This window comes from Lacerta agilis, chromosome 3, assembly GCF_009819535.1.
Source record: "Lacerta agilis isolate rLacAgi1 chromosome 3, rLacAgi1.pri, whole genome shotgun sequence".
Taxonomy (NCBI): domain Eukaryota; kingdom Metazoa; phylum Chordata; class Lepidosauria; order Squamata; family Lacertidae; genus Lacerta; species Lacerta agilis.
The window spans coordinates 108,958,797-108,970,799 of NC_046314.1; the positions used below are offsets into that span (position 1 = coordinate 108,958,797).

The 12,003-nt window shown below is 42.7% G+C and overlaps 1 protein-coding gene across 3 annotated transcripts in view; it reads right to left on the reverse strand.

Annotated features, from left to right (window-relative positions):
* FANCL (FA complementation group L) overlaps positions 1-12,003 on the reverse strand; it is a 47,016-nt gene that overhangs the window by 15,861 nt on the left and 19,152 nt on the right. For all 3 annotated transcript variants that reach the window (XM_033145129.1, XM_033145127.1, XM_033145128.1), the window contains one exon: positions 7,213-7,281. In XM_033145129.1, the coding sequence (XP_033001020.1) occupies positions 7,213-7,281 (69 nt within the window). The remainder of the gene's footprint in view (positions 1-7,212; positions 7,282-12,003) is intronic.

A 12,003-nucleotide genomic window follows, 5' to 3' on the forward strand; every position in this document is an offset into this window, starting at 1 on the left:
TACTAGAAGATGAAATAGGAAACAGCTGTTAGTGGGGGAAATCAATTATGGTACCTGAAATCTATTTACATTCCCTTTAACAAGAGTGTGCTGGTATTCTAACAGTGACACTTGCACTGTTTGAGTTAAGGGTCTTGTCAATGTTTTCATTAAGGTGACCTACAGATGTAAGAAGTAAATACCTATCAAGAACTAGCACATGCATGCTGAATACCCAAAATATCTAGAACAAGAGGCAACCAGTCTACATATTGTTTTCCATTACCCACAAAGAGAGAGAAAACAGCTAAGTATTTTAAAACCATCAACCTGGACATTTAGCATCAAGGGGCAGGCAAGTCCAGCTGTTTGTACTTGTGAATAATACTAGATAAGGAAAAAAATCATTTGCAGTTTTCTTATGCAGATGCAGATTGCATTACCATAAAAATCTGGCCGTTTAATGTTTGCAGTACAGTTGTTTGGTTGTCATCCGTCTGTCTTGGGAGACAATGGAAGAGTGTGTCTTTGAGTGTGAAGTCAAACTGTTGGAAGCTTGCAGTGTCTGCTCTGGCTGTAGAGACCAATACAGGAGAGGCATATTTTGTTGCAGCTGGGGCAGACAAAGTCGTCTGGTTGTGCTGCTGCAGATGCACCATGGCATTTCCTCTCTCTGCGCTCCTCCCAGAGGTCATTCCTCCTTTGGATGCACAGCCCAACTGTCTTTCCCCAGGCCTTGTGGTTGTCTGCAAGGAATTCCCACACAACCGGGCTGACATTGCCAGCCTTCATGTCATATTTGCCGACATCTTTGGAAAATAGTTGATCTGCCAACAGACCTAGTGCCTGAAGCCAACTCCCCGTAGAGCATGTCCTTGGGGATGTTGCCATCTTCCATTCTGTGGACATGACTAAGCCAGTGCAGACATCATTGAGACAGGAGTGCAAACATGCTGGGAATATGGGCTTGGGAGAGCACATTTTTGTTGGAGACTCTGTCCTACATTGCGGTGCCCAAATCTTCCTGACACAGCACATGTCGAAGGCATTGAGGCAATCAATGCAACATTTTACAAATCTGATATTCCAATATAGAATTGTAAGCACAACGGGGCTTATCTCTTCAGTCTTAATGTCCTGGTTGATGATTTCAAAAGACTTCTCTCTCTTTGTGAGTAATGAAAAACAATATGTAGACTGGTTGTCTGACTGCACAGCCCACACGTGAGACAGAAACATTGGCAGGTCGGGAAAGCTCCAAGATTTGTAGAAGTACAAAAATTAAAAAAACCAAACCTTAAAACATCTTAGTGAGGACAGAGCATGCTCAGTAGCCACAGAATACTGACTTTTGGGAAGAAGAAAAATATGGAAACAGAAGGAGGGATGCAATGGAGTATCATGGATGTGACCAGGGCTCCTTGTCTAAAACACTGAACAATACAGATGCCTCAAATTATGAAAGGGTTGCACACCCTTGATAAGATAACCTACGGCGCCCAAAATGCCATCTGGGGAATTTGCAGGAGGATACTGAATATGGATGCTTTTTTCAGGCCTTTTGTAACACTTCTCCAAATTGGTGCTCCCTGAACTTTCACAAACCACACAGCCATGCATGACAGAGCTTATGCTGCTCTGTAAAGCACCATATTCTCTGACAGCACTACATTAAAAAATAAGCAAAATAATTATTTCAATGTGAGAAACTTGTAGAAAATTAAGTATTTTGCATTGTTGCCAGAGGGGGGCATCCCATGAACAGGACAAACTATTAATTCTATACAAATAATATATGGTACTCAAGTTTCTATATTTAACAGGAATGAAATGATTCCTAGTAACGATATTTTTTACAGGGTTAGAGTGTAGTATTTACAGCCATCATAAACACCAGCTCCCCATATAAAGAATTATATTGAATTGAAATTCAAAGATTTTCAGCACCTTTAGACATAAAAATATTTGTGAATTCACATTAGATTGCTACTCATGGGCTAACATTTTAGTATCAGTCAGTGTGTTGTACTTGCATCTAAGAAAGAAATAGGGTGGATTTCTCAGCGGGGCTGGCAAGCCACCACGACAGAAATGGAAAAGTATGGAAATGACAATTATTTGATTTGTCTTTCAGTCTGAATTCACAAAAGCTATGCAGTCCTAAGCCCAAGGTGCTTTTTGTATGTTGTATGTCTAATGCATTATGATGGTCATTTCACTATTAGAAACATCAAACTGCCTTATACTGAGTCTACTATTTAGCTCCATATTGTCTACACTGGCTGGCAACAGCTCTCTAGGATTTCAGACAGGAGTCTTCCCCAGTCCCACCTGGAGATGCCAGAGACTGAACCTGGGACTTTTTGCATTCAAATCACACACTCATCCACTGAGCTATGTCTTTCTCTTGTTTAGCTTTCCCATATCATATCATTTGTGACTACTTTTGTTATGTGTTTCTTCATGCTATGAGCCGCCTTGAGCATGGGTTGAACTGTGGAAAAGTGGGACGCAAATAAAATTATGTCTGAATGTATGTATGTATGTTGGCTGGAGCTCTTTATCCCCATTTTCCAGGCTCCTTATCCCCAATCTAGACAAAGGACCCCTCACTGTTCCATCCTAAGACTACCCTCTGCATCCTATGGTGGGAAACTTGTATCATCATATCTACACTCATTCAGCATGTCTAGTAATGCTTTCCTTCTGCTGGACACAGTCCATTCCCCCTTTGTCTCATATAACCCTTCCCCTTATGTAACTGACTTAAGTGCTTGTTCTCAAGAGATGCTCTTCAATCTGCCTGGAAACGCAATGTTTTAAAACTTCATCTCCAGGACAGGTTGCTTCAACCCCAGCTAGTCACACTACCCCCCCTCTCTCCCCTGAGCCCTTGACTATTCTCCATGTTTGTTTTTCCTAGGTTACTCAGGAATCTTACAGGAATATGACCAAAACAAAATAAAAAATAAAATTTTTTCCAGTAGCACCTTAGAGTCCAACTAAGTTTGTTCTTGGTATGAGTTTTCGTGTGCATGCACAATTCTTCAGATACACTGAAATAGAAGTCACCATATATATAGTGAGAGAGTGAGGAGGGGTATTATTCTGAAGGGTGGTGGGAATGGGTGATTGGCTGATGGGTGTGGAAAACCTGTTGATGACTGTTAACGACTGCAATTAGTCTTAAAGGAAAAAGCAAGGGGTGAGATGGCTAAAGATAGCTTTGTCATGTATAATGAGATAAGAATCCAATGTCTTTGTTCAGACCAGGTCTCTCTGTGGTTTTGAGTTTGGTAATGTTGCAATTCAGCAACTTCTCTTTCCAGTCTATTTCTGAAATTCCTTTGTATTAAGACAGCTACTTTGAGATCTTGTATAGAATGTCTTGGGAGATTGAAGTGTTCTCCTACTCGAACAGGTATAAAATTTTCAGCATGTAATATTCTTAGAGAAAATGTTATGAAGATGTACAGGTGGTATTTAACACCGGTTAAATTAGCAAAAATGTATCATGGACAGAGTAATAAATGCTGGAAATGTAAGCAAGTAGAAGGAACATTTTTCCATATGTGGTGGACGTGCCCAAAGGTAAAAGACTCCTGGGAAAGGATTTATAATGAATTGAAGAAGGTGTTGAAAAACACATTTAATAAAAAACCAGAAGCCTTTTTACTTTGTATTGTAAATCAAGAAATCCCAAAGTGTGACAGCAGCCAGAATTTTGATAGCTAAGAACTGGAAGACAGAGGAGTTACCAACGATAGAAGAATGGCAGATGAAAATGATGGACTATATGGAGCTTGCTGAACTGACCGGGAAACTTCGTGACCAGAGGGAAGAAGCGGTGGAAGAAGATTGGAAGAGATTCAAAATGTATTTAAAAGATCATTGTAAGATTAAAGATTAGATGTAAACTGAAAGATATGTTAGGCTGTAGATTCAGAAGATAGATTTAAGGTTTATAACTGTTTGAATAAATGATAAGGATATCAGATAATAAGATATGTTAAGGTTAATTAATAAAAAGATGATGTTAATAATGTAAAGAAATTACTAAAGATGATATTCAAGAAACGCGGGAAGAGAGGACATGAGGAAATCAACCCACAATGATAAGAAAATAAGATAGTGTATTAAGATTTGTTTATTTTCTATTATTGTTTTTATTGTTTGTTTGTGTTTCTGTTATGTGTATGCTATATTTTGTTAAAACTAATAAAAAATTAATTTGGGGGGAAAATGAAGTGTTCTCCTACTGGTTTCTCTGTCTTGTGATTCCTGATATCAGATTTATGTCCATTTATCCTTTGGCGTAGGGTTTGGCCTGTTTGTCCAATATAGAGAGCTGAAGGGCACTGTTGGCATTTGATTGCATACACAATGTTAGAAGATGAGCAATTAAATAGTCCTGAGATGGTATGTTTGATGTTGTTGGGGCCAGTAATGGTGTTGTCCAGGTTTATGTGGCAGCAAAGTTGGCATCTGGGTTTATTGCAGGCTCTGGTACCAGTGTCCATGTTGAGTCCTGTTGTAGTATTATTGTGGGTGAGGAGTTGTTTAAGATTGGGTGGCTGTCTGTAGGCAATTAAAGGTGTTCCTCCCAGAGCTTGAGAAAGAGAACTGTCATTGTCTAGGAGAGGTTGTAGATCTCTGATGATGCGCTGTACTGTTTTAACTTGTGAGCTGTATGTGATTACTAGTGGTGTTCTGTTGTTTTCTTTTTTGGGTCTGTCTTGCAACAAGTTCTCTCTGGGTATCAGTCTGGCTCTGTTGATCTGTTGTTTAACTTCATCAGGCGGATATTTTAGTTCTAAAAAGGTTTGCTGTATATCTCTTAAGTGAAAGTCTCTGTCTGTAGAGTTGGAACAGATGCGGCTATAACGTAGGGCCTGGCTATATACAATGGATTGTTTGGTATGTTTGGGATGGTAGCTAGAAGCATGCAGATATGTTTGTCGGTCAGTTGGTTTATGATATAAGGTGGTGCCTATGTGTCCATCCTGTATTTTTTATACTAGTGTCCAGAAAATGTATTTCTTGCATATTGGTTCATTGTTAGGTTGATGGTGGGGTGAAAGTCATTGAATTTCTGGTGGAAGGTGTCCAGGGTCTGTTGACCATGTGTCCAGATCATAAAAATATCGTCAATGTATCGCAGGTACAAGAGAGGTTTGAGTGGGTAGGAGTTTAGAAAATGTTGTTCTAAATCTGCCATGAAGATGTTGGCACACTGTGGGGCCATGCGGGTCCCCATTGCTGTGCCACTGATCTGGAGGAACAGATCATCACCAAATTTGAAGTTGTTGTGGGTAAGGACAAAATGACAGAGTTTGGTAGCAAAGTCCGCTGTGGTTTTATCTGAAATGGTGTTCCTTATAGCTTGTAAACCATTGTTGTGTGGGATGTTGGTATACAGAGATTCCACATCCATAGTGACTAGAATAGTATTGTTAGGAAGATTATTCAAAGATTGTATTTTCCTCAGAAAATCTGTGGTGTCACGTACGTAGCTGGGAGCACTGATGGCATTTGGTTTCAGGACAGAGTCCATATAACCAGAAACACCCACTGTAATAGTGCCAATACCTGAGATGATGGGGCGTCCTGGATTTCCAGGTCTGTGTATTTTAGGTAGAATATAGAAAGTTCCTGGTTGAGGTTCTGTTGGTGTGTTAGTGAGGATCTGTTCTTGGATGTGTGGGGGTAGCTCCTTAACAATCTTGTTCAGTTCTTTTTTGTATTCTTCTGTGGGGTCTGAGTCCAATTTTATGTAAAAGGTGGTATTGGAAAGTTGTCTGTGAGCCTCCGGGTGTAATCAGCTTTGTTCATGAATATGAACAAAAAAACAGGAATATGACCCTTCATGGGTTTTACTTCCCGGTGATTTTTTTACCTTTCGTCATTTTTGAAGAATTCTAATTTCCAAAGAACCTAGTTGCCTGTCTGGAACCACACAGTTTGGGGCTCAAGGGTAACCTATGAAGGGTTGCACGCCTTTGGTCCCCTCACCATAGTAATTTCTATGTACAAAACATAATCTGCTTTTCAATTTTTGCTGCCTGTAAGTAGTGCCAGAGGAGGATGCTTAGCCACTACAGAAGCCTCAGTATCCAGTCTGATCCCTCAACCTTTGAGTCATCATGAGTCTTAAGGAAATTGCTCATTCTCCTCCTCTCATTGGAGAAGGTAATTACTAGCATTTCAACTCTTCATATTCTTTGCGTCACCTCCATTTCCCTGATATTGCAGTCTTTTGTTCCCCCATGTGTCCCAAATGGCATAGGACAGCAGTGCGGGGGGGGGGGAGTGTATATCAGAGTTGTGATGTGAATAGTTTAAACAATATATTCAGTTAAAGAATGGCTGTCTGTTGCACTGAATTTTTCTCATTGTCTTTCATTGTTTGCTTTGCATATTATATATTGTTTAGTTGGAAGTCACCCAGGGAATATTTATTGATAGGAAGCTATTAAAATGAAAATAATAGCAATAAAAATATTCATTGTCTACAGCCTGACATGCAAGGATCATGTGCCAGCCAATGGAATCCGAAGACTTTTCTTTGGACAGCTGAGCTTCATTACATATCAAATGTTGCATTTGAAACAGCTCTGACTTCCCAATGGATGGATGATGGTTAACGGATTGAGGTTGAGTCCCAAGTAGACAGAAGGTACCCCATTCTGGACCCGAGACTCCACCCATACTGTTTCTGTAGACGGAAACAGCATGGGGAGACTCCTGGGTCCAGAATGAGGTAACTGTGCCACTAAAGGGCCAGGTGCGCACCTCTGTATTGGGAAGCTTTTAATGTTTGGTGTTTTCCTTTATACTTCATTGGAAGCTGCCCAGAGTGGCTAGGGCAACCCAGTCAGATGGTTGGGGTATAATAATAATAATTGTTGTTGTTGTTGTTGTTGTTGTTGTTGTTGTTGTTGTTATGACTTGTTATGAAGTGCAGAAAAAATTGACCACAGACTCTTTGGATTTTGTCCTATTAATACTAAATACAAATTTAAGTTTATTTGTTTATTTAACAGGATTTATATACTGCTTAATCACACATAACCTCTAAGTAGTTTACATAGCATATAAAATGTTCATTATGTTATTTTTTTCACATGAATGGAACAAAAGGAAGAGCGCTCAAGTTTATGTTAGACAAGGTACTTGCAGAAGGCTAAGCAAATAAGTTTGTTACAACCGGAAAAAAGAAGGAAGGCTGCTTACCTCTGGAATCCAGGAGACAGAGAACTGAACTGGCAAGTCCACAAGGCAATCTGGTGGTTCTGTGGGATACTGAGACAGAAGTGTGGAAGTCCAACATTTTTACACCTTATGAGTGATTTTTTACAATGTAAGCATACACATGGCTGAGGTTAGTTTAAATAAATCCAAAGCTGAAGACAAAGGTAAACAGGGCTAGCCCGTCCAAAGGACAGAGTGAGACAGCCACCTCAGGCAGCAGAATCAAAGAGGCTCTGCTACAGGCGTGCTCCCCCTGCTGGAGAATCGGCTGCAGTGGCTTCCAGTGAAATCTCACAGGATTATTGGAAGATCTCACCTGAATCTGGAAACCGAAGCTGCATAACCCCAATAAACAAGGCTTCAGCAGGGACAGCACAGACATGGGCCACCCCTGAGAGTAAATAGAATTTGAACAAACCAGGTATTCTGGAGTTTCAAAGCGGACCTCTCTAGGAAGCATAGAATGTTAACAGGAAAAAACCTTTCTGCTTTGTATGCATCCTATATATAATATTTTACACAATCTCTTTCTATATATGCAAAGACAAAGTAGCACATTTTCTTGTCACAAAAATTCCCTGGCCACCTATTATGAGTTGAGCCCCAAGATGAGTTTTAAACTTAATAAACCTAACAACACTGTCATATGCATAACTAAAGTGTTTTGGAACCTATGGGAAGAAAACAAGAGGTGCCTGATCCAGCTTAACAGAAGTTAATGCTGCAATTTCCACTGATTCCAGTGTTCACACAAACTGTACATTCATTCATTCATACATACATACATACATACATAATTTCTAAAATGCAAGTCCTACTGATATAAGATGGACTTGTACATGCAACTGAACCCAATGTAGAAAACCAAGTTTGGCTGAAACTGAAAGAGAAGCACTGATGAAAAGACCACTACCTTTCCCCTAATCCACCTTCATAAAATTCTTGATTAAAAGGCAGAACACGAACATTTGAGGTGTTAAGAGGAAGTGAGGTTAAATATAAATACAACTTAAACCTTCCCAAATGAATCCACCCAACATTAATCCTGGATACTTGCCACCTACTACTCTGAATGTATTATCCTTCTACTTTGTTTTCTAATGCTATGGTCCCTGCTAAACTTAATTCAGTAGTAGACCACATCCAATTGGCTTTTATGGTAATGAAGTTTAGCTTCTCTATAACTTTATATCCGCTTCTGGTAATCTCTCACTGATTCTCACACCTGCTCCTCACCTATGCTACACTTACATTTATTTTTATTTCTCTGGCTACTTGGTATTCAAATTTACACTTATATTTTATTACGCCTACCATGGTTCATGTCCCCTGCTGTACTTTTCATTTTTAAAGGAAACTTTTATGGCTTGCAAAAGCTCTTATGCTTTGTCAGTTTATCATGCTCTTTTCAGTCAGTTACACTAATGACTTTTGAACAAGTCACAAAATGAAGAGGGGGTGGTTAGGGAAATGCAGCTGAAGAAGAAGGGAAGGCATGCACCATATTCTTCCGCCACACACCTTATATTTAGGACAGAAGGTGCTGGGTAAAGTCATCCCACTTCCTGACAATTGATTGACCATAGAAGACAGTTTGGGTTGAGATGTGCAGACTATTAGCTTTTCAGCCTTTAGTGCATTAGAGAGAAAATGTATTAGAATAGAATAGAAATGAGTCAGTGTGAAAATTAGTCTAGACTCAGTACCAGTTAGGTATATGTTTCTTAAAACGTAACACAATGGAAGGGGAAAAGGAATAACAATAAGCATGTGATTCTAGGCATGTTTACCGAGATGATCAGTGAAATCTACACCCTGTGGTTAGGATTGCAGTTGTGCAAGAGACAAGTAGTCCTTACTGCATGCTTAAGTACTCCAGATTTTCTAAACATCATATGCCTGCAATTTTGATACATTTATGCAAGACCTAAATCGTTTAAAAATCTGTTTTATACCTACTAACACACACAACCCCATGCTCAAGTGCATCTGCATTTATTTTCAGCCTTTTAAAGACAAAATACAATGAATTGCCCAAGAAACTAACACAATCATTCTTCTGAGTTTAAAGAACCCGATGTCAGTTAACATTCTGCTTTTCTTTTACAGGACTGACTACACCACTCTCTTTCACTTATCAAGAAAAGTGTGGGCTTGCTCTATGCTTTTAAGAATATGAGTTCTATTTATGTTTTTAATGTATTGCCATAATGATGGACTCAGAAAACGAAACCAAGTCACAATAACGAGGATCTGAATGGGGGGGGGGCGGAGTTCACTGTAGCCTTCAATAAAACTTGGATTGTTACATATAGTAACGTATTATTTTGCACTAGATATGAAAAAGCATGGACATTTTCAACAAATATTACTAGTCGATAGTCCTTTTTCAAGGCATTCATATGGTGTCTATTAAAATAATGCAGTGCCTACAATCAGTGCTTGAATTAGAGGAAAAGGGCCCACAAACCCTCCACCTTGACTTCCATTCTTGGTAGCAAATCGTGTAGCCAAATCATGTAGCCTCCTAAAAACAGAGTTTAAGGAGAGCTCCCAGCCCCAACAATTCAAACATGTCAATACTTCTTTGCTGAATTGCTACCAATAATAATAAACTCAATACAGTTGCATCACAAGCAATTTTCTAACTTTGGTAAGGTGACAGGGCAACCCTCCTTTTTATGGCCTAGTTTCCACTGAGGAACTAATCCATTTGTCTGGGTTGTACCACTTTGAAGTCCACACAATCATTTAAATGTTAGGGAGAAGGGTTCCATCTTCTCTTCCATGTGCAGGAAATGTTTTTGTATGGAGGAGCAGTCAATCACTTTACCACTCTCATAAAATCTGATGCTGTGCAACCCAGATACAGGATTATCATTCCACTGAGATTTAGGCCTTTGGTTAGCATTTGCTAACATGAACTAGAGAATGGGGTGAACATAAATACCGTATATCGCGGCGTATAAGACGACTTTTTAAGCCCGAAAAATCTTCTCTGAAGTCGGGGGTCGTCTTGTACGCCGGCAACATCATGACCCGGAGTTCCGCCCCGCCACTGGCTGCATGGAGCCTCTCCCCGGCGCTTCAGCCGCCATGGAGCCCGGGCTGGGCGTGGGCGGCAAGCGCGGAGGCTTCCTGTGCGGCGACGGGGAGCTTCTCCCCGCTGCCCCAGGCGTCGCTACCGACGCCTCAGCAGCCGGGGAGGCCGTCCTGCGCTTCAGCAGGAAGCGCGGAGGCCTCCTTTGGGGCGACGGGGAGCTTCTCCCCGCTGCCCCAGGCGTCGCTACCGACGCCTCAGCAGCCGGGGAGGCCGTCCTGCGCTTCAGCAGGAAGCGCGGAGGCCTCCTTTGGGGCGACGGGGAGCTTCTCCCCGCTGCCCCAGGCGTCGCTACCAACGCCTCAGCAGCCGCGGAGGCCGTCCTGCGCTTCAGCAGGAAGCGCGGAGGCCTCCTTTGGGGCGACGGGGAGCTTCTCCCCGCTGCCCCAGGCGTCGCTACCGACGCCTCAGCAGCCGGGGAGGCCGTCCTGCGCTTCAGCAGGAAGCGCGGAGGCCTCCTTTGGGGCAACGGGGAGCTTTTCCCCGCTGCCCCAGGCGTCGCTACCGACGCCTCAGCAGCCGGGGAGGCCGTCCTGCGCTTCAGCAGGAAGCGCGGAGGCCTCCTTTGGGGCGACGGGGAGCTTTTCCCCGCTGCCCCAGGCGTCGCTACCGACGCCTCAGCAGCCGGGGAGGCCGTCCTGCGCTTCAGCAGGAAGCGCGGAGGCCTCCTTTGGGGCGACGGGGAGCTTCTCCCCGCTGCCCCAGGCGTCGCTAACCGACGCCTCAGCAGCCGGGGAGGCCGTCCTGCGCTTCAGCAGGAAGCGCGGAGGCCTCCTTTGCGGCGACGGGGAGCTTCTCCCCGCTGCCCCAGGCGTCGCTACCGACGCCTCAGCAGCCGGGGAGGCCGTCCTGCGCTTCAGCAGGAAGCGCGGAGGCCTCCTTTGCGGCGACGGGGAGCTTCTCCCCGCTGCCCCAGGCGTCGCTGCCGCCGCCTCAGCAGCCATGGGGGCCGCTGTGCGCTTGGGCGGCAAGCGCGGAAATCTCCTGTGTGGCGCGGGGGACGCTCTCCCCGCCGCTGCCGCCGCCTCAGCAGCCATGGATCCCGGGCTGGGTGAGTATACCCCAAACTCTGTTTTTTCACATTAAAAGTTGGGGGGTCGTCTTATACGCCGAGTCGCCTTATACGCCGCGATATACGGTACATAAATGGAGCTCTTTTCCTGGATCTGACCAAAGGTCCATCTAATCCTACAACCTATTTCAATGGTGCTCAACAAGAGGATTCCAGGAAGCACACAAGCGGGACAGGAGGCCAGTAGGTGTTTCCTACTATTGCTCCCAGTAGCTGATATTCAGTGATATACTACCACTGAACCAAGAGGTTTCACTTAGCCATCATGACTAATAGCTACTGATAATCTTATCCTTCATTAATATGTCTAATCCTCACTTAAAGCTATCTAAACCAATGTCTATCATTATATCTTGCGGGAGCAAATTCTATAAATTAATTGTGTGTTATGAGAAAAAGTGCTTTGTTGATTCTTCTGCCTATACATTTCATATATTATCAGACTTCTAGTACTACAGAAGAGAAAGGGGAGAAAATTCTATCCATAGTCCTTCCATCATGCATATTTTGCAAACCTCCTTCAAGAATGGAAGAGAGTAGAATTCACACAGACAGGAACAGGAAGGAGAGAGAAAATAAGCCTGTAGTACTCTCCCCCACC